The sequence below is a fragment of the Sapajus apella genome, unplaced genomic scaffold, assembly GCF_009761245.1.
Source record: "Sapajus apella isolate SASKATOON/1434 unplaced genomic scaffold, GSC_monkey_1.0 scaffold142, whole genome shotgun sequence".
Taxonomy (NCBI): domain Eukaryota; kingdom Metazoa; phylum Chordata; class Mammalia; order Primates; family Cebidae; genus Sapajus; species Sapajus apella.
In genome coordinates, this window is record NW_022437082.1 from 1140393 (window position 1) to 1164719 (window position 24327).

At 39.7% G+C, this 24327-nt stretch overlaps 1 protein-coding gene and 1 pseudogene across 5 annotated transcripts in view; one reads left to right on the forward strand and one right to left on the reverse strand.

Annotated features, from left to right (window-relative positions):
* Positions 1-24327, reverse strand: part of CD99L2 (CD99 molecule like 2) — a 135253-nt gene that overhangs the window by 42604 nt on the left and 68322 nt on the right. For all 5 annotated transcript variants that reach the window (XM_032264104.1, XM_032264102.1, XM_032264103.1 and 2 more), the window contains exons 2-4: positions 19033-19095; positions 5638-5709; positions 4506-4580 (exon numbers count right to left, since the gene is read on the reverse strand). In XM_032264104.1, the coding sequence (XP_032119995.1) occupies positions 4506-4580; positions 5638-5709; positions 19033-19095 (210 nt within the window). The remainder of the gene's footprint in view (positions 1-4505; positions 4581-5637; positions 5710-19032; positions 19096-24327) is intronic.
* On the forward strand, positions 85-168 carry LOC116540609 (annotated as a pseudogene).

Sequence of the window (24327 nt, forward strand, 5' to 3'; positions counted from 1 at the left end):
TCATTAGCATTAGGAAAATGCACAACAAAACCACAATAAGACACCACTTCACACCCAAGAAAGTGACTGCAATAAAAGAGACTTAAGACTCTACTTTCCAGGGTCATTTCTACAGTTTATTACTAGAGAAGATTTCTCTGAAGGTGTAGAGCGTCAAAAAATAATAATAAAAATTTAAAAAAGGAAATAGAAAACCGGAATAGACCTATAGTAGAATAATATAAAAAACTTTCCAAAAAGAAAAGCTGAGTCATATGCCTTCACTGATAAATTCTATAAAGTATTTAAATAATTAACAGCAATTCTTCAATAACTCTTCCAGAAAATAAGAGACAACAGTACATAAATAATCCAGTGAGATCAGTAGTGCACTGATATCAAAACCAGACAAAGACATCACAAGAAAAACTACAAACCTATTTCTGTTAGCAACACAGATGTGAAAATCCTCAACAAAATATAAAGATACCAAGTGCAACAAAAACAGTTATATTCCAAATTAATTTTTTAAGGCTTGAAAGCAATTCAATGGGCAGATAGATTATTTTAACAAATGGTCCTAGAAAAATCAGACATTCACAGGCAAGCAAGTGAACTTTCAGAAAAAAAAAAATAGCAGAAAATCTATAAAACCTAGTTATAGGCAAAGAGTTCTTAGACTTGGTGTCAAAAGGATGATCCAGGCTGAGTGCAGCACCTCATGCCTGTAATCCTAGCACTTTGGGAGGCTAAGGTGGGTAGATGGCTTGAGCCCAGAGTTCAAGAACAGCCTAGGCAACATAGCGAGTCCCTATCTCTGCAAAATATACAAAAATTAGCCAGGTGTGGTGGTGCGTGACTGTAGTCCCAGCTACTCAGGAGCTGAGGTGGGAGGATCACTTGAGCCCAGGAGGTCAAGGCTGTAGTGAACCATGATCATGCCACTGGACTGCAGCCTGGGCAACAGAGTGAGACTCTGTCTTGGGGAAGAAAAGTATAATCAATAAAAGGAAAAACTGACAAACCGGACATCATCAAAATTTAAAACTTCTGCAAAAGACTCTGTTAAGAGGATGAAAAGACAAGCTACAGAATAGAAGAAAATATTTGTAAACCATATATCTGACTAAGGACAAATGTCTGCAATATTTAAGGAATTCTTGAATTCAATGGTAAGAAAAACAAAAAGCAGATTAGAAAATGGCCTTTTGGCCAGAACCACCAACTTCCAGTAATTCGCCAAAATGATGAACACAAAGGGAAAGAGGAGAGGCACCCTATGTATGTTCTGTAGTCCTTTTACAAAACATCGAGTTGTTCCTTTGGCCAAGTACATGAGAATCTATAAGAAAGGTGATATGGTAAACATCAAGGGAATGGGTACTGTTCAAAAAGGAATGCCCCACAAATGTTACCATGGCAAAACTGAAAGTGTCTACAATGTTACCCAGCATGCTGTTAGCATTGTCGCAAACAAGGACAAAATTCTTGCCAAGACAATTAATATGTGTATTGAACACATTAAGTACTCTAAAGAGCTGAGACAGCTTCTTGAAACACATGACGGAAAATGATCAGAAAAAGAAAGAAGCAAAAGAGAAAGGTACCTGGGTTCAACTGAAGCATTAGCCCACTCCACCCAGAGAAGCGCACTTTGTGAGAACCAATGGGAAGGGGCCTGAGCTGCTGGACCCTCTTCCCTATGAATTCATGGCATAATAGGTGTTAAAGAAACAAAAGACCGGCCGGGCGCGGTGGCTCAAGCCTGTAATCCCAGCACTTTGGGAGGCCGAGGCGGGTGGATCACGAGGTCAGGAGATCGAGACCATCCTGGTCAACATGGTGAAACCCCGTCTCTACTAAAAATACAAAAAATGAGCTGGGCATGGTGGCACGTGTCTGTAATCCCAGCTACTAAAGAGGCTGAGGCAGGAGAATTGCTTGAACCCAGGAGGCGGAGGTTGCGGTGAGCCGAGATCGCGCCATTGCACTCCAGCCTGGGTAACAAGAGCGAAACTCCGTCTCAATAAAAAAAAAAAAAAGAAACAAAAGACCTCTGGACTGTAAAAAAAAAAAAGAAAATAGAACAAAGACATAAACAGACATTCCACTGAATAGGATATACAGATGGCAAACAAACACATGAAAAGGTGTTCAATATCATTAGCCAGAGAAATGCAAACTAAAGCACAATAAGATATTACCCCACACTTTTAAAATGGCTAAAATGGAAATAGTGACAACATCAAATACTGGTGAAGATACAGAGAAAATGGCACTCACACAATGCACTAGGAATTGCAAAACATTACAACCTTCCTGGAAAACTGATCATTTCTTATCAAACTGAACATGTAACTACCATATGATCCGGTCATTGCACTCTTGGGCATTTACTCATAAAGAAAGAAAAATTTATGTTCACACAAAAATACTATACATGAGAGTTTATAGCAGCCATATTCATAGTAGCCAAAAATTGACTTCAATACATCAAGTAAACAAACTGTGATGCATCCATCCCATGGAATACTCCTTGGCAATAAGAATGACTGTGCAATTGATACACCCAACAATATGAATGGATGCCAACTGAATTATACATGAAAAATGCCAATTCCAAAGGGTTGCCTATTTTATAATTACATTAACATAACATTTTGAAACGACAATTTTTTTTTGCCTCCCCAAAAATTGAATGTCATGAAATGACAACATTTTACAAATGGAAAACAGATCAATGGTTGCCAGGGGTTAGGAAAGGGATGGGGAAGGGGAAATGAAACTGCACGAAGGTGGGTATGGTTATAAAATGGAATCATGGGATACTTATGGTGATGGCACTGTTTCTGTCTAGCTGTGATGATAGATACACAAACCTACACACGTGATAAAATTGCAAAGAAGACACACACATATGAGTGTAAACAAAACTACAAAATTGGAATAAATGCATATGCATTTCAATATATAGTTGTGATAGTACAGTACAATTTTCAAGATGTTGCTATTGGGGGAAACTGGGTGAAGCATACAAGGGGTCCTTCTCTATCATTTCTTATAACTACGCATGAATCTATGATTATCTAAAAGTGAAAGTTTAATTGTTAAAAAGTAGGTAAGGAGAAAGTTGAGAATCAAGGGTCATGTTGTCAAAAAAGTTTTGACACTTAAATAGCTGAACTTCAGCAGTGCAGGGAAACCTAGAAAATAACTGAACATTGTTTTAAGCTGTTAAGTTTATGATAGTATGTTCAGCAGCACTTGAAAACTAACACAAGGAAGTTGAAAAATTTTTAATTATATTAGAGCATGAGCCTTTAATATTCTCTGAGAAAACAGGAAGTACATTTCAAGCATTTATGTGGCACATGGAAACAAAAAAGCTGATATTAAAAAGACATCTCATGTGATTATTTCCATTCTAAGCAGTATGAACCACTCCTCTCAAAGAAGATTTTTCCTTTAAAAAGTGAATTGAAGAGTAGTTAATAAATATTTAAAGATTTTTTAAGCCAACTATGGTTTGCCAACCTGAATATCTGTCAGATGTTTTCTTGAAAATAAAAGAATGAGCCTGTTAATTTAAAGAAAACCACTCATGGTATTTCTTGCCAATGATAAGATTTCAAGGAAAAGTTAGAACTTCAAAAACATCTTTCTCTACCATTGTGATTTTCCAGTTTCCCCAATACATATTTTTTTCAAATGAAGGGTGATGATATTAACAAATATGACTTTCTGTTTTACACAATGATGTATGGCATTACTTGGAAGCTCGAAAAATCTCAAGGCACTAATATTTTCCAAATGACCAACATGCAATGTTACAAAACTATGAATGGGTAAAAGATCCATTAAAAGGACAAGAGAGTCCCACAGAACCAAGTATGGAAAGTTCACTGATAAGAGTTTCACACTCTACACTATGCTTAACCCATAAGAAACAACCGCTTTTGTTGGGGCCAAGTTTTGGTGCCCTATCCAAGAAGATTATCCACAAGGATCTGAAGAGTCTGTGAAAATATTCCTCTCTTTCTTCACTGCATATGGGTGTGAGGCCAGACTTCCTTCACATACTTCAACCAAAACAACATCTCACAATGGAGTAAAGTGTGTGTGAGAATCCAGCTGCTTCTATCCAGCCAGACATGAGAGAAATCTGCAAAAATGTATACCGCTCTCCACAATACAAGTTTTTGTCTTGCCAAGCATAGTTATTTCTCATAAAAATGTTATTTGTGTTAAATGTATGAGTTTAGTGTTGTTCATTTTAATTAGTAAAGTCTTTCAGTGTTAAATTCTAAGATAACGAGTATTGATGAACGTGACCCACATAAACAAAATCTTTTAAGAGCTCAATGATTTGGGGAGTCCTGAGATAAAAAATGTTTGAGAACTACTGTTATAGTGTTCTCCAATGGCTTGAAGTGCCTCCAGCTCTGCCAGGCCCAGGCTGCCTCTGGCTTGGGATGTTGTGATTAATGAGACAGAATCGTGTAGTAGTTCAACCAGCAAGGACTTACCTCTTCCTCCTGTACCCGGTTTCCTGCGGCCATCATCTCGATCACCCAAAGCATCAGCCAAGTCGAATGCATTACCTTGAGTGGGCCCCAAAACATAAAGGAAATAGCCAACTGATTAACAAGTGGGTATAAGATTCCAAAATAAGCAAAACACCCATGGGTTCAACTGATCAGTACAAACAATGGGTTAAGACAAAGATACTTATATTGGAATTGGATTCTGTGTACAGACATTGGTAAAGAAAATATCTGCAGGATAGAAGTTACTACTTTCTGACTTTGCAGTATACCACCAGTTTTTCAATTAATTTATATTCCGAGGTATGCTTTGCTTAGGCCAGCAGTTGGAACATTTTAACAATATGCTCGCTGATTGTTGGTATTAGCCCAAAATTCAAAGCCAGGTACACAGAGTCCATAAACGGGACAAACAAAAGGGAGAGGTCATGTGCTCATGAAGCACCCCTTTGAGTGTGGAAATGTGAAGTAAGGGCAAATCATAGAGCAGCAGTGACTCTCGTGGATTATCACTGTCTCTTCGGAAGAAAGGTAGCTCTCTACTGCACAGAACATATTATCATGCCCCCAAGTACTGGTAACAAGTTGCTGGATGGGAGCAATGACTGGGGTCCCAACCACACAGTCATGTTTTTCTTTATATCAGTGAAGATGTCTAAATGGTAAAATGGCCATCTGAAGAAAGGGTCAAGTGACAACAAGAAAGACTTAAGAAGAACCAAGTCCCAAAATTCTTTACTGAAAGATGACACTGTAAAATAAATGCCATTCCAAAATGTTCTCTCTGCCTAAAGAAAACGCTTGATTGGCTTCATAATACCTAAACAATTACATTTTCCCTGATTTTAGAAAATGAACTGGCTAAAAAGGGGAAGAAGTCCAAATGCATTTTCCTCTTGAAATTTTCCCAGGAAGGACTTTTCATAAAAAACACAGAAGGCACAGTGATCAGCCACGTATGCACTCTATTAAGTTAAACCCAGGGTTCAGATGGATGCCTTGGTTGGTTCTGCACACATGGGGCTTAAAACTACAGGTAGTTTACTCGAATGTTACCCCAGGGGGAACTCCAGAGGGCCCTTCCTCACTGCCCTCCTTAAGGCAGCCACATTACCTGGAGGATTTGCTGTAGCTCTGGTGGCTGCTGGCCTCTTGGTTGTGGTGGTGGTAGTGTGGCCCCATGGCTCTAAAAGGGAGAGGGAGGACAGCAAGGGAAGCACATTTAGTAACAAAACACAGCAACTACTTAATGACTTGGGGAAGTCACATCATAAGTAGAATATCCTTGTCTTGGTCCTTGAGGCTCCTCTAGCTAGGAGCTTCAGAGAATTACACTGAAAAAGATGACAAAGGAGGATCGATCCAAGATGGCTGTATAGGAACAGCTCAGGATTGCAGCTCCCAGTGAAAGCGCAGAGGGTGAGTGGACGCCACATTTTTATTGCCCACAGACTAGGCAATTCCCAGGCAGAGAAGCTCCACTGGTCGCCAGCACAGCTGTTTCGGCCAGCGCAGCTGTGCCGGCCGGCACCACTGCTTTGCCCCGCGCGGCTGCTTTGTCGGCACCCCGGAGCAGCAGTTCTCCGTACAAAATACACCGGTCCGGGTGCCCTTTTGGCTGGCGATAGGAGCCATGGGAAGTCGCCCATTCATCTGTTTAAAAAGGGGACTGAGCAGGGAACCAGGACAGTAGATTCCAGGGCAAAAAAAAAAGCCCCACAAATCTCAGTGCCGCTGTTTAAGCCAGCACAGTGAGTTGTCGCACGGGAAAAAACACACACCGCGGAGCCTCCTCAACAGGCGACTGGAACACCAACTTAAAAAAAAAAAAAAAGGCTCTGAGGCAGGGAGCCAGGCGATCAGGCTCAGCTGGTCCCACCCCCACGAAAGAACAGCAATCAGAAACTCTCTGGATTGAGAGTTTCACAGCAAGTACAGCTGAACCCGGGACGGTCCAGCTCTGTGGGGGAGGGGCGTCCACCATTACCGAGGCAGCCTGCCACTAGGGAGGTAGTCAGCCAATGCTGAGGAAGCCCGCCATTGCCAAGGCAACCCGCCATTGCTGAGGCAGCCTGCCGTTGCCAAGGCAACCCGCCAGTGCAGAGAGGCTCCGCCTAACAGAGGCGGGCCACCATTGCTGAGGCAGTTCTAACTACACCGATATAAACAGGACTGCAGGGAAATTCACTCGGCAGCTGGGCAGAGCCCAGAGCAGCTCAGCAAAGCCTCTACAGGCAGACAGTGACTAGGCTGCCTCCTTGCTGGGCAGGGCAGCTCTGAAGGAAAAAAAAAAAAAAAAGAGAGAAGGCAGCAGCATAACCAAAACTCATAAAGCCCTAAATCCCTGGGACAGAGCACCTGGGAACAAAAAGCGGTTTATGAGTTCTGCTGCAGCAGACCTAAATGTACCTGCCCAGCAGCTCTGAATGCACAACAGAGCTCACAGCTCAGCATTTGAGCTCCTATAAAGAAGAGACCATCTCCTCAAGCAGCTCCCTGACCGCTATATATCCAAAGAGCCATTCATAAAAGAGAGATCAGATTGACACTTGGTAAGTATCCTTCTGGGACAAAGATAGCAGAAGAAGAAAACTGGTAACAACCCTTACTGTTCAGCAGCTGCTGCAGGTGATCCCCAGGCAAGCAGGGCCTGGAGTGGACCTCAGCAGACCTACAACAGAGGGGCCAGACTGTCAGAAGGAAAACCAAGAAACAGAAATAACCTCATCATCAACAAACAGAATGTCCACTCAGAGACCCAATCTGAAAGCCAGCATCTACAAGGTCAACAGGTGGATAAATCCATAAAGGTGGGAAGAAACCAGCGCAAAAAGGATGAAAACACCCGAAACCAGAGCACCTCTCCTCCTAAAAGGGATCACAACTCCTCACCAGCAAGGGAACAAGGTTGGATGGAGAACGAGTGTGATGAAATGACAGAATCAGACTTCAGAAGGTGGGTAGTAAGAAACTTCTGTGAACTAAAGGAACATGTTCTAACCAAATGCAAAGAAACTAAGAACCTTGAAAAAAGATTTGATGAAATGCTAACGAGAATGGACAAAATAGAAAGGAACATAAGTGAATTGATGAAGCTGAAAAACGCAACACGAGAACTTCGTGAAGCATGCACAAGTATCAACAGCCGAATTGACCAAGCAGAAGAAAGGATATCAGAGGTCGAACATCAACTCAATGAAATAAAACGGGAAGGCAAGACTGGAGAAAAAAGGGTAAAAAGGAATGAACAAAGTCTCCAAGAAATCTGGGACTATGTGAAAAGACCTAATCTACGTTTGATAGGCGTACCGGAATGCGACGAAGAGAATGAATCCAAGCTGGAAAATACTCTTCAGGATATTATCCGGGAAAACTTCCCCAACCTAGCAAGGCAGGCCAATATTCAAGTCCAGGAAATACAGAGAACACCACAAAGATATTCGTCAAGAAGAGTAACCCCAAGGCACATATCGTCAGATTCACCAGGGTTGAAATGAAGGAGAAAATACTAAGGGCAGCCAGAGAGAAAGGTCGGGTTACCCACAAAGGGAAGCCCATCAGACTCACAGCAGATCTCTCAGCAGAAACCCTACAAGCCAGAAGAGAGTGGGGGCCAATATTCAACATCCTTAAAGAAAAGAACTTTCAACCCAGAATCTCCTATCCAGCCAAACTAAGCTTCATAAGTGAAGGAAAAATAAAATCCTTTGGGAACATACAAGTACTCAGAGATTTCGTCACCACCAGGGCAGCTTTACAAGAGCTCCTGAAAGAGGCTCTACACATATAAAGGAACAACCAGTACCAGCCACTCCAAAAACATGCCAAATGGTAAAGAGAATCAAACACAATGAAGAATCTGCATCAACTAATGGACAAAACACCCAGCTAGCACCAAAATGGCAGTATCAAATTCACACATAACAATATTAACCCTAAATGTAAATGGACTAAATGCCCCAATCAAAAGACACAGACTGGAAAATTGGATAAAAAGCCAAAACCCATCGGTGTACTGTATCCAGGAAACCCATCTCACATGCAAGGATACACAAAGGCTCAAAATAAAGGGATGGAGGAAGATTTACCCAGCAAATGGAGAGCAAAAAAAAGCAGGAGTTGCAATTCTCATCTCTGATAAATTAGACTTTAAAGCAACAAAGATCAAAAGAGACAAAGAAGGACATTACATAATGGTAAAAGGATCAATGCATCAAGAAGAGCTAACGATCCTAAATATATATGCACCCAAAACAGGAGCACCCAGATACATAAGGCAAGTTCTTAATGACTTACAAAGAGACTTAGGCTCCCACACAATAAGAGTGGGAGACTTTAACACTCCATTGTCAATATTAGACAGATCAACCAGACAAAAAATTAACAAGGATATCCAGGACTTGAACACAGACCTGGACCAAGCAAACCTAATAGACATTTATAGAACTCTCCACCACAAATCCACAGAATATACATTCTTCTCAGCACCACATCACACCTGTTCTAAAATTGACCACATAATTGGGAGTAAATCACTCCTCAGCAAATGCAAAAGAACGGAAATCGTAACAAGCAGTCTCTCAGACCACAGTGCAATCAAGTTAGAACTCAGAATTCAAAAGCTAACCCAGAACCGCACAGCTTCATGGAAACTGAACAACTTGCTCTTGAATGTTGACTGGATAAACAATGAAATGAAGACAGAAATAAAGATGTTCTTCGAAACCAACGAGAATGAAGACACAACATACCAGAATCTCTGGGACACATTTAAAGCAGTCTCTAGAGGAAAATATATAGCAATAAGTGCCCACATGAGAAGCAAGGAGAGATCAAAAATTGACACCCTATCGTCAAAACTGAAAGAGCTAGAGGAGCAAGATCAAAAAACCTCAAAGTCTAGCAGAAGACAAGAAATAGCTAAGATCAGAGCAGAACTGAAGGAGACAGAGACACAAAAAACCCTTCAAAAAATCAATAAATGCAGGAGCTGATTTTTTGAAAAGATCAACAAAATAGACAGATCACTAGCCAGATTAATAAAAAAGAAAAGAGAGAATAACCAAACTGATGCAATAAAAAACGATAAAGGGGATATCACCACAGATTCCACAGAAATTCAAACCATCATCAGAGATTATTACAAACAACTCTATGCACATAAACTAGTAAACCTGGAAGAAATGGATAAATTCCTGGACACTTGCCTCCTCCCAAGCCTAAACCAGGAAGAAGCTGAAACCCTGAACAGACCCATAACAAGGTCTGAAGTTGAGGCAGCAATTCTTAGTCTACCACCCGAAAAAAGTCCAGGTCCAGACGGGTTCACAGCCGAATTCTACCAGACATACAAAGAGGAGCTGCTAACATTCCTTCTGAAACTATTCCAAACAATACAAAAAGAGGGAATTCTTCCCAAATCATTTTATGAGACCAACATCATCCTGATTCCAAAACCCGGCAGAGACTCAACAAGAAAAAAAAACTTCAGGCCAATATCCATGATGAACATAGAGGCAAAAATCTTCAATAAAATACTGACAAGCCGATTGCAACAGCACATCAAAAAGCGTATCCACCATGATCAAGTAGGCTTTATCCCGGGGATGCAAGGCTGGTTCAACATACACAAGTCTATAAACGTAATTCACCACATAAACAGAACCAAAGACAAAAACCACATGATTATCTCAATTGATGCAGAGAAGGCCTTTGACAAAATTCAACAGCCCTTTATGCTAAAAACCCTCAATAAGCTAGGTATTGATGGAACGTATCTCAAAATAATAAAAGCTATTCATGACAAACCAACAGCCAATGTCATACTGAATGGGCAAAAACTGGAAGCATTCCCCTTGAAATGTGGCACCAGACAAGGATGCCCTCTCTCACCACTCCTATTCAATATAGTATTAGAAGTTCTAGCCAGAGCAATCAGGCAAGAAAAAGAAATAAAGGGCATTCAAAGAGGAAAGGAGGAAGTCAAATTGTCTCTATTTACAGATGACATAATTGTATATCTAGAAGACCCCATCGTCTCAGCCCCAAATCTCCTGAAACTGATAAGCAAGTTCAGCAAAGTCTCAGGTTACAAAATCAATGTGCAAAAATCAAATGCATTCCTATACACCAATAACAGACTTAAAGAGAGCCAAATCAAGAAAGAACTTCCATTCACAATTGCCACAAAGAGAATAAAATACCTAGGAATACAACTAACAAGGAACGTAAAGGACCTCTTCAAGGAGAACTACAAGCCACTGCTCAACGAAATAAGAGAGGACACAAACAGATGGAGAAACATTCCATGTTCATGGTTAGGAAGAATCAATATCGTGAAAATGGCCATACTGCCCAAAGTAATTTACAGATTCAATGCTATCCCCATCAAGCTACCAATGACCTTCTTCGCAGAACTGGAAAAAATCACCTTAAACTTCATGTGGAACCAAAAGAGAGCCCGCATAGCCAAGTCAATTCTAAGCAAAAAGAACAAAGCGGGAAGCATCACACTACCGGACTTCAAACTATACTACAGGGCTACAGTAATCAAAACAGCATGGTACTGGTACCAAAACAGAGATATAGACCAATGGAACAGAACAGAGGTCTCGGAGGCAACACAACATATCTACAACCATCTGATCTTTGACAAACCAGACAAAAACAAGCAACGGGGAAAGGATTCCCTGTTCAATAAATGGTGCTGGGAAAGCTGGCTAGCCATGTGCAGAAAGCAGAAACTGGACCCCTTCCTGACACCTTACACTAAAATTAACTCCAGATGGATTAAAGACTTAAATGTAAGACCTAACACCATAAAAACCCTAGAAGAAAATCTAGGCAAAACCATTCAGGACATAGGTGTAGGCAAGGACTTCATGACCAAAACACCAAAAGCATTGACAACAAAAGCCAAAGTAGACAAATGGGACCTAATCAAACTCCACAGTTTCTGCACGGCAAAAGGAACAGTCATTAGAGTGAATCGGCAACCAACAGAATGGGAGAAAATTTTTGCAGTTTACCCATCTGACAAAGGGCTGATATCCAGAATTTACAAAGAACTAAAACAGAGTTACAAGAAAAAAACTAACAAGCCCATTCAAAAGTGGGCAAAGGATATGAACAGACACTTTACAAAAGAAGACATACATGAGGCCAACAAACATATGAAAAAATGCTCATCATCACTGGTCATCAGAGAAATGCAAATCAAAACAACATTGAGGTACCATCTCACACCAGTTAGAATGGCGATCATTAAAAAATCTGGAGACAACAGATGCTGGAGAGGATGTGGAGAAATAGGAACACTTTTACACTGTTGGTGGGAGTGTAAATTAGTTCAACCATTGTGGAAGACAGTGTGGCGATTCCTCAAGGACCTAGAAATAGAAATTCCATTTGACCCAGCAATCCCATTACTGGGTATATATCCAAAGGATTACAAATCGTTCTACTATAAGGACACGTGCACACAAATGTTCATTGCAGCACTGTTTACAATAGCAAAGACCTGGAACCAACCCAAATGCCCATTGACGATAGACTGGATAGGGAAAATGTGGCACATATACACCGTGGAATATTATGCAGCCACCAAAAACGATGAGTTTGTGTCCTTTTTAGGGACATAGATGAACCTGGAAACCATCATTCTCAGCAAACTGACAGAAGAGCAGAAGATCAAACACCGCATGTTCTCACTCATAGGCGGGTGTTGAACAATGAGAACACATGGACACAGGGAGGGGAGCACTACACACTGGGGTCAATTGGGGGGAAACGGGAGGTAGGGTGGGGGGTGGGGAGCTGGGGAGAGATAGCAAGGGGAGAAATGCCAGATGTAGGTGATGGGGAGGAAGGCAGCAAATCACACTGCCATGTGTGTACTTATGTAACAATTTTGCATGTTCTTCACATGTACCCCAAAACCTAAAATGCAATAAAATAAATAAATGGGGGAAAAAAAAAGAAAATTAACTGACCATAAATATAAAGGTTTATTTTCAGACTCTCAATTCTGTTCCATTGACCTATGTGATGCCAGTACCACACAGTCTTAATTACTATACCACACAGTTCCACACAGTCTTGATTACCTGTGCAGTTCTGCCCTGCCATGCCCAGTTTCTGGAAAAGTCTTGTTTCTCTGAAGATCTGCAGGTGTCATTCAAGAGAGGGCAATCCCTACCTGCATGTGGAATCGCTTGTTCTGTCAGAGCCCAAGCCTACATTGATGTAGAACAAGAGCTTCAATTTACGTACATTTTTAGGAACTATTAACTACAGATTTTCTTGTTGTAAGCCTTTAAATGGGATTTCTTATCATTTGTAATTGAGATGAGAAGAGTCTATTTATCAAGGACTAAGAATAGTAGGTCAACTTCATCGAAACAGTGAGCTCCTAAAATAGAGACCCTTTTCTGTGAAGCCTTTCTCAAAATGACAAACTCAGAAAAAATTCTTAGCTGCTCAGCAAATGCTTCCCGCAATATGGCACTTTCACCAGGAGTGATTCTCTGTAATATTGTGCTGCACTGAAACAGTGAACAAAACAGGGTGGGCTCCCCTAGGTGCAGTTTAATAACGGGAACTGCTTGGTCTGAATGTTTATGTCCCCGCACCCAGCCCCAAATTCATGTTGAAACTTAACCCCCATACTGATAGTGTTAAAGGTGACCACTTTGGGGAGGTGATTAGGTCGCAAAGGGCACCGTTCTCACAAATGGGACTACTGCCCCAATAAAAGAGGCTTGAGGCAGCCCTTTGGTCCCTTCTGCCATGTGAGAACACAGCTAGAAGTCATCATTTAAGAAGCAGCAAGCAGCCCTCACCAGACACTACATATGCCAGCACCTTGATCTTGGACTTCCCAGCCTCCAGAGCTGTAATATATTTCTGCTCTTTATAAATAACATAGTCTAAGGCATTTTGCTAGAGCAGCACAAATGGACTAATACAGGGCCCATGGTATTGTCAGGGAATGGGGACATTCATATGAAGTTTTATTTGGCAGAATCAGAAGTATGTTCTCCCATGAGATGATTACACACAGAGAGGGAAAGGGAGAGATGGACAGCAGTGGGGGGTGCGGGACTCTGAAAGCAGCATGGATGAGCCTTGAAAACATTACACTAAGTGAAAGCAGCCAGACATAAAGTCCACATATTGAATGATTCCACTGATAGGAAATGTTCAGAATAGGGAAGTCCATGGAGACAGAAAGAGATTAGTGGTTGCTTGGGGGTGAGGGGTGATAACAAGAAGAATTGGGGATTGGGAAGTGACAGGTAAAGGATACAGTGTTTCTTTCTGAAGTAAGAAAAATGTCCTAAAACAGACTAGTAATGGTTGTGCAACCTTGTGAATATACTAAAAACCACTGTATTGCACACTTGAAATGGGTGAATTATATGAACTATATACCAGTAAAGCTGTTTAAATCCTTGAGATGAATGCCCTTACATTCAGAATAAAATGGTTGGCTGGACATGGTGGCTCACGCCTGTAATCCCAGCACTTTGGGAGGCCAAGGCGGGTGGATCACAAGGTCAGGAGACCAAGACCATCCTGGCCAACATGGTGAAACCTCGTCTCTAACAAAAATACAAAAAATTAGTTGGGCATGGCAGCGCGCACCTGTAGTCCCAGCTACTGAGAGGCTGAGGCAGGAGAATTGCTTGAACCTGGGATGTAGAGGCTGCAGTGAGCTGAGATCACCCCCACTGCACTCCAGCCTGGGCAACAGAGTGAGGCTCTGTCTCAAAAAAAAAAAAAAAAAAAAAAGGTCGTCACTGTGCCCTGTAAAATCCTGCATGATCTGTCCCCTACAACTTCTCTGTCTTTTTCTCCAACATTCTCCAAACTCTAGCCACATAGGCTGCCTTTGGGGCCACAGAAGAAGCCTGGCTCTTTTTTGCCTCAGAGCTCTTACAACTGATCTGTTGGCCTCAAAGTCTCCTTCCTCACTTCCTTGCACATTACCTCTCCTCAGAGATGCCTTCACCACCTAATCTAAAGTAGCTGCCCCTAATCTGGGGCCCTTGCTATCTCATCACCCTCTTAAATTTGGTTGAGAGTATTCAGCAATATCTGAAAATAGTCTAGGTACTGCATGTCTCCTTCCAGAGAAAACAATCCATGAGGGTAGTGACCTCTTCCACATTGTTATGCCTAGCACCTAGCAGCAAGCCAGCACTCAAAAAACACTGGCAAATAAATAAATAAAGGTCATATATGATACAATCTCTGGCCTAGGTGGCTCAGGGATTTTTAAAACAAGCAGAGGAATGCACAACGTGCAGAGAAGGACATTCTCTGCAAGATAAGTATATGGAGCAAGGTGAGGTGGAGAGACCTATCTCTTTGAAACTTCAATTATGAGAAACATAAGCTAAGATAGAAAAAGAGGTGACAGCATGATGTGGTCTTGTGGGCTCTCATTTAACCATATACATCACATACGGGTCGTTCTAGGGGTCCCCAGACACATTGGTTGATGGGTGCTGATGAGAAAGATCAGATGGGTCAGCACAAGACTCGTAAAGGGATTTTATGTATAAAAAAGTCCCCATAATTGGAGATATAATATGCTGAGATTTTAAAAGTTCCTATCAAGAAGTTAACAAATTTATTGAAAGTCTATTCATACTTATCAAGTTTGTTGTGATTTTTGTCCTATTTGTTTTGGAGATGTTAAATGATTTCATTGAAACCATTACTGCTAACAAATTAAGTGTATTTAATTTACTGTGGTTCTAAGAGGCCACCTGTATGCAGAGGACAGCATGAATGCTCAGGAAAGACCTGAGAATGCCCGAACCACTCACCTCACATTGTACACAAAAATTAACTTTTAAGAGATTTATACTTCTAGGTCTATGATCAATTTGGAGTTAATTTTTGTGTATGGTGTGAGGTAAGGGTCCAACTTCATTCTTTTGCATGTGGATATCCTATGGTCCTAAGCATTATGTGTTTAAGAGACTGTTCTTTTCACTTTGAATAGGTCTTGGTGCCTTTGTCAAAAATCAACTGACCATAGATCTAAAGGTTTATTTCTAGACTCTCAGTTCTATTCCATTGATCTCTAGCCAGTAGCCTACCATAATGATTATTGTAGGTCCGTAGTCAGTGCTACAATTTATAAGTGTAAGTTCTCCATCTTTTTCTTGTTTTTCAAGATAATTTTGGCTATTCTGGGTCCTTTGCATTTCCATATAAATTTTAGGGTCAGTTTATCCACTTCTGCAAAAAATCCATCTGGGATTTTGTCAAGAATTGCGTTGAGTCTGTCACTCGATTTAGGTCTGCTTGACTCTTACACCAGAGGCCTAGCCACAGTCAGTGGTTCCAATCAAGTCAGTCAAAGAACAACAGTAAGGCTAATGCTTGCTGAGCACTCACCTTGTTCCAAGGACTGTGCTGAGTGCTTCACATGGCTCCACTTATGTCACCCTTATAATGATCCTAGGAGGCAGGGCTTATTATCTTCATGTAAGAGACAAGGAAACTGATGTGCAGACAAGTGAGGCGACTTACCCAAGGTGACAGTTCACAAGTGGCAAAGGTAGAGTTTAGACCCAAGAAGTCTGACTCCAAAGCCCCTGACAATCTCAACTCAATATATAATGCAAAGAGATCTTGATAAAACCATTTTTAAAAGGCAAGCAATCTGGCAGAAAAATGGGGGAAGAATGTGAACAATTTACCAAAGAGGCAAATGCAAATGGCCAGTAAATATATGATGCTCCATTTGACTATAATCAGGGGAATGTATAATAAGCAATAAGATATTATTTTGTCCATAATATTGGTAAAATATTTTTTATTAATAAAATTCAGTGTTGGCATGGGTCTGGGAAAACAGGTACTATTATAACAACATCAATGAATAGTGCATAATGGCAAATCCATTTTGGAAAACAATTTGGCAGAGTTTTTTTATAATATAAAACACAAATATCTTTGGTCCTAGCAGTTACACTGCACTTAGGCACGAAGGACATGGACAAGAACATCCACTGTAGCCCCATTTATAATTACATAAAAAGGAAATAAACCACGTCTTCCAGTAAGGAAATGGCAATTCTGGTCATGGCCAAATCCACATCACTGGAACGCTGACTCCACAAGGCACAGGTTTGTGTGTGATTTGTTCATGGCTGTGGCCCCAAAGCCTAAAACAGTAACTGGCACTCAGACATTTACTGAATGCATACTATGGTATACCATGCAGCAGTTAAAATGAACAAGGTGTGTGTGTGTGTGCATGTGTGTGTGTTTGTGCATACGTGTGCATATATGTATATGTATATATATGATATATCTATAAATATATATTTCCTTATTCGGAAAAAGGGTCTCTGCAGATATAATTAAGTGAAAGATCTCAAGATGAGATCGTCCTGGATTATCTAGGTGGGCCTTAAACCCAATAACAAGCATCTTTGTAAGAGAACGAAGAGAGACACCAAAAGGGGAACACCATGTGACAACAGAGGCAGAGATTGGAGTGATGCAACCACAAACCAAGAACACCTAGAGCCAACAGAAGTGGAGAAAGGCAAGGAAATATTCTTTCCTAGAGCCTTCAGAGAGAATGTGGCCCAACCGACACCTTGACATAGAACTTCTAGCATCCAGAACTGTGAAAGAATAAAGTTCTGTTGTTTTAAGCCATTCAGTTTTTAGTACTTTCCTAAGGCAGCTGGAACAAACCAACACAGACAGACATGTTCTCTTAGGACTTCAGCACACAATAAAGAGCCTCACACATGTAACGTTAAAAAACAAACAAAAAAAGAAACAACAACAACAAAAAACACCAAACAATTTCTATCTGTAGATGTACATAACAACATTGAAAACTAATTGGGATCAACATGCCCCAAACTGGCTATAGTAGTTCTCATGTCAGTAGAAGGGAGAAGGGTCAAGGGAGACCTTGGCTTTACTTTATAAGCAGTTATCATTTTTTAAAAGAATGGTTTAAGGAGGCCAGGCGCAGTGGCTCACGCCTATAATCCCAGCACTTTGGGAGGCCAAGGCAGGCAGATTGCCTGAGTTTAGGAGCTCGAGGCCAGCCTGGGCAACATGGTAAAACCTCATCTCTAATAAATACAAAAAGTTATCCAGGTGTGCATCTGTAGTCCTGGCTACTCAGGAGGCTGAAGCAGGAGAACTGCTTGAACCCGGAAGGCAGAGATTGCAGTGAGCCAAGATTGTGCCACTGCACTCCAGCCTGGGCAACAAAGTGAGACTCTGTATCAAAAAAAAAAAAAAAAAAAAAAAAAAGAATGGTTTAAGGTTTTATGTTCTCCAATAACCTATCAAAATGAAACAAGTTAAAAAATGAAAAAATAAATAAATAAAAGGAAAATTGATAACAAAGCTTAGCATTTGAGAAACTACACGGACTCTATTTCAAGAAAAGCCATAACCAGGTGTGGCTAATGCTTACAATCTCAGCATTTGGGAGGGCAAAGTGGGAGAATCACTTAAGGCCAGGAGTTTAAGACCAGCTTGGGCAACACTGTGAGATCCTGTCTCTACAAAAAATTTAAAAAATTAGCCAGGTGTGGTAGTACACACCTATTAGTTCCAGCTACTCGGAAGGCTGGGATGGGAGGATCACTTGAGCCCAGGAGTTTATGACTGCAGTAAAGCTTTGATGGTGCCACTGCACTCCAGCTTGGGCAACAGAGCAAGATCCTGTCTCAAGAAAAAAAAAAGCCATTATAAAATCAATCTAAAAGGAGAAACAAATCTTTTATTCACTTCAAAGTACCTTTTTTTCTGAGTTAAAAAAGACAGCCCTTGGAGGCCACTGCTGATACGTCACACCAATAGGGGCTATGACCTGAGCTGCAGAAAATGATTAGTACACATTGTTAGGTATTCTCAACAAAGTATTTTAAATATTTAAATTTTACTTTAAATAATATAACTACTCATATTTCTTTCTTTCCCTTTCTTTCCTTCCTTCCTTTTTTCCTTCTTTCTCTTTCTTTCTCTCTGTCTCTCTTTCTTTCTTTTCTCTTTTTTTTTTTTTTTTTTTTTTCAGAGACCTTTTTTTTTTCACCAGGTTTTTTTTTTTTTTTTTGAGACAGAGACCTTGCTTCATCAACCAGGCTGGAGTGCAATGATACAATCTCCACCATTCCAACCTCCACCTCCTGGGTTCAAGTGATTCTCCTGTCTCAGCTTCCCAAATAGCTGGGATTACAGGCATGTGCTACCACACCCAGCTAATTTTTGCATTTTTAGTAGAGACGGCGTTTCAACATGTCAGCCAGGCTGGTCTTGAGCTCCTGACCTCAAGTGATCCTCCCACCTTGGCCTCCCAAACGGCTGGGATTACAGGCATGAGCCACCACGTCCAGCCACTATCCATATTTCATCTGATCAAGTAAAATATATTGTTTTTCTTCCACATATGAGTGGATGATACACATTAATCACTATTGTTTGTGTTAAATAGTTTATTTGATTTGCTACTCACGCTTTACTGAGGAAGTTTCTTTCAGTGCATCCTCCAGATTAAAATCATCAAAGTCCCCAGATCCTAAAAATTAAAACATAAAAACATTAAACTATCTTTGCATAAAACAAAGTAATAATGAAATACCCTCTAGAAATGGTCATTTCCCTTTAGAAAGTGAAGGAGTAACAAAAGATATTCTATGCAAATAGAAACCAAAAGTGAGTGGAGGTAACTATACTTATATCAGACAAAACAGAGGTCACTATTGTTAGCAAACTAACATAGGAACAGAAAACCAAATACCACATGTTCTCACTTATAAGTGGGAGCTAAATGATGAGAATACATGGACACATAGAGGGGAACAACACACATTGGGTTCTATTGGAGGGTGGAGGGTGGGAGGAGGGAGAAGATCAGGAAAAATAACCAATGTGTACTAGGCTTAATACCTAGGTGAGGAAATGATCTCTACAACAAACCTCCATGACACAAGTTTACCTGAACTGAAAATAAAAGTTAAAAAAAAAAAATAGACTTTTAAAGTCAAAAACTGTAAAAAGAGACAATGGAGGTCATTATATGCTAAAGGGGTTGATATATTAAGAAAGTATAACCATTGTAAATATACACACATCCAACATTGAAGCACCTAAACGTTTAGAGTAATTTTTTTTTTTTTTTGATACAGAGTTTCACTCTTGTTGCCCAGGCTGGAGTGCAATGGCACGATCTCAGCTCACTGTAACCTCTGCCTGAGGGTTCAAGTGATTCTCCTTCCTCAGCCTCTCAAATAGCTGGGATTACAGGCATGCGCCACCACACCCGGCTAATTTTGTATTTTTAGTAGAGATGGGGTTTCTCCATGTCAGTCAGGCTGGTCTCGAACTTCCAACCTCAGGTGATCCACCTGCCTCAGCCTCCCAAAGTGCTGGGATTACAGGCATGAGCCACCATGCTTGGCCTATAGAACAAATATTAACAGATCTAAAGAGAGAGAGAGATTGCAATACCATAATAGTAGAACACTTCAATACCTTACTTTCAACATTGAACAGATCATCTAGACAGAAAAATCAGAAATAAGAAACAAGAAAACATTGGACTTGAACTACACTTTAGACCAAATGAACCTAACATATTTACAGAACATTCCAACCAGCAGCAACAAAATACACACTCTTCTCAAGTGCACATGAAACATCCTCCAGGATACATCATATGTTAGGCCACAAAACAAGTCTTTGCAAATTTAAGAAGACTGAAATCATATCAAGTATCTTTTCTGACCAAAATGGCATGAAGCTAGAAATCAACAACAGGAGGAATCTTGGAAAACTCACAAATATGTGGAAATTAAACAATATGTTCCTGAACATTCAATGGGTCAAAGAATAAATTAAAAGGAAACTTTAAAAATATCCTGAGATGGCCAGGTGTGGTGGCTCACACCTGTTATCCTAGCATGGTGGGAGGCTGAGGTGGGTGGATTACTTGAGGTCAGGAGTTTGAGACCACCCTGGCTGACATGGTGAAACTCCATCTCTACCAAAAAATACAAAAAAATTAGTTGGGTGTGGTGGTGTGCACCTGCAACCCCAGCTACTCGGAAGGCAGAGGCATGAAAATCACTTGAACCTGGGAGGTGGAGATTGCAGTGAGCTGAGATTGTGCCATTGTACTCTAGCCTGGGTGACAGAATGAGACCTTGTCTCAAAAAAAAAAAAAAAAAAAATCTTGAGACAAATCCAAATAGAAACACAATACACCACAACTCATAGGATGCAGCAAAAGCTCTCCTGAGAGGAAAGTTCATAGCAATGAACACCTACATCAAAAAAGAAGAAAAATCTTAAATATCTAACGCTGCACCACAAGGAACTAGAAAACGAACAAGGTAACCCTGAACTTAGTAGAAGAAAGGAAATGACAAAGATCAAAGCAGAAATAAACAAAATAGATACTAGAAAAATAATAGAAAAGATCAGTGAGACAAAAAGAGAGTTTTTGAAAAAAATTGACAAACCTTTAACTAGATTAAGAAAAAATGAGAAAACTCAAAGAAAATCAAATTAAAAGGAGATAGTACAACTGGTAACACAAGAATACAAAGAATCATAAGAGACTACTATGAACAACTATACATAGACAAATTTGATAACCTAGAAGAAAGACATGAATTTCTAAAAACACGCAACTTACCAAGACTGAAATAGTAAGAAATAGGAAATCTGAACAGACCAATAACAAGATAGAATCAGTAATAAAAAGGTTCCTATCAATGGAAAGACAATGGCTTGATGTTTTCACTGCTGAATTCTACCAAACTTTTAAAGAAAACAAATACAAATCCTTCTCAAACTCTTCCAAAAACTGAAGTGGATAGAATATTTCCAAACTCATTTTATGAGGCTAGCATTACCCTGACATGAAAGCCCTATAAGAATACAAGAAAAGAAAACTACAGTTCAAAGTCTTTGGTGAACTTAGATGCAAAAATCCTTAACAAAATACTAGCAAACTGAATTCAATAGAATATTAGAAAGATTATTCACCATTATCAAGTAGGATTTACCCCAGCAATGCAAGGATGGTTCAACATATGTAAATGTATAAATGCAATACACCCCTAACTCACTTTATGAGACCAACATCATCCTGATACGAAAACCTGGCAGAGACACAACTAAAAAAGAAAATTTCAGGCCATATCCATGATGAACATTGATTCAAAAATCTTCAATAAAATACTGGCAAACCAAATCCAATAGCACATCAAAAAGCTTATCCATCACGATCAAGTCAGCTTCATCCCAGGGATGCAAGGCTGATTCAACATACGAAAATCTATAAATGTAATCCATCACATAAACAAAACCAAAGACAAAAACCACATGATTATCTCAATAGATGCAGAGAAGGCCTTCAACAAAATTCAACAGCACTTTATGTTAAAAACTCTCTACAAGCTAGTTATCAGCTGAATGTATCTCAACATAATAAAAGCTATTTATGAAAAAACCACAGCCAATATCATATTGAATAGGCAAAAACTGGAAGCATTCCCTTTGAAAACTGGCACTAGACAAGGGTGCCCTCTGTCACCACTCCCATTTAACATAGTATTAGAAGTTCTGGCCAGAGCAATCAGTCAAGAAAAAGAAATAAAGGGTATTCATTTAAGAAAAGAGGAAGTCAAATTGTCTCTATTTGCAGACAACACGACTGTATATTTAGAAGACCCCATGGTCTCAGCCCAAAATCTCCTTAAGCTGATAAGCAACTTCAGCAAAGTCTCAGGATACAAAATCAATGTGCAAAAATCACAAGCATTCCCACATGCCAATAATAGACAAACAGAGGGCCAAATCATATGAGCGAACTCCTATTCACAATTGCTACAAAGAGAATAAAATACCTAGGAATACAACTAACAAAGGACTTAAAGGACCTCTTCAAGGAGAACTGCAAACCATTGCTCAAGGGAATAAGAGAGAACACAAACAGATGGCAAAACATTCCATGCTCACAGTTTGGAAGAATCAATATTGTGAAAATGGCCATACTGCCCAAGGTAATTTATAGATTCAACGCTATCCCCATCAAGTTACCATTGATCTTCTTCACAGAACTGGGAAAAAAATACTTTAAACTTCACATAGAACCAAAACAGAGCCTGCATAGCCAAGACAATCCTAAGCAAAAAGAACAAAGCTGGAGGCATCACGCTACCTGACTAAATGTGATACATCATATTAACAAAGAGGAAAATGAAAACCATATGATCATCTCAATAGATGCAGAAAAAAACACTTGAGAAAATTCAACATCCATTCATGTTAAGAACTTTAAAAAAAGGTATAGAAGAAATGTACCTCAACATAATAAAGGCCATAATATGACAAGCCCATAGCTAATATCATACTCAACGATGAAGAGTTAAATGCTTTTCCTTTAAGACCAGGAACAAGACAACAATGCCCACTCTCACTACTTCTATTCAACTGAGTAAGTTATATCCAGAGCAGTCAGGCAAGATCAAGAAATAAAAGTCCTCTCTGTAGGAAAGGAAGAAGTTAAATTGTCTCTGTTTGCAAGTGATATGATCTTATGTGTAGAAAATCCTAAAGACTCTACCAGAAAACTGTAAGAACTGATAAACAAATTTAATAACGTAGCAGGTTACAAAATCAACATACAAAAACCAATAGCATTTCTATATATAAACAATGAACTATCTGAAAAAAAGAAAACAATCCCATTTATAATAGCATCAAAAAATAAAATACTGAGTAGTAAACTTAGCCAAGGAGATAAAACTCCTGTACATTGAAGACTATAAAACAATAAAGAAAAATTAAAAACACAAATGAAAATATATCCTATGTTCATGCATGAGAAGAATATTTTAAAATGTCTATATTACCCAAAATGATTTACAGATATGATGTAATTTCTATCGAAACTCCAATGTCATTTTCACAGAAATGGAAAAAAATCCTAAAATTTGTATGGGACTAGAAATGATCCCCAATAGCCAAAGCAATCTTAAGCAAAACAGGCGAAGCTGGAGGCATTGCACTTCTTTATTTCAAAATATATTATAAAGATGTTGTAATCAAAACAGCATAGTATGGGCATAAAAGCAGACACATCAACTAATGGAACAGGATAGAAAGCACCAAAGTAAACTCAAATATTTACAGTTAATTGATCTCCAACAAAGGTGCCAAGAACATATACTTGGGAAAGGACAGTCTCCTCAATAAATGATGTAGGGAAACTGGATATCTCTACATGCAAAAGAATGAAACTGGACCCCATCTCATACCATATACAAAAATTAACTCAAAATAAATAAAAGACTTAAATGGAAGACCTGAAACTTCAAATCTACTAGAAAAAATAAAAACAAAGAGAAAAAGTTCCACATTCGTCTGGGCAATCATTTCCTAGATAAGACTCCAAAAGCACCGGCAACAAAAGCAAAGTAACAAATGAGATTCAATGAAACTAAAAAGACGAACCATGGATTAAGAGAAAATATTTGCAAACCATATATCTGAAAAGAGGTTAATATTCAAAATATATAAGGATAGCAAGAAAACAAATAACCCAGTTAAAAATGGGCAAAGGCAAAAAAACTTCTCAAAAGAAGAGATACGAATGGCCCGCAGGTATATGAAAAAATGTTCACCGTCTCTAATCATCAGGGAAACACAAATTAAAATCAAAATGTGGGCCAGGCACCGTGGCTCATGCTTGTAATCCCAGCATTTTGGGAGGCCAAGGCGGGCAGATCACAAGGTCAAG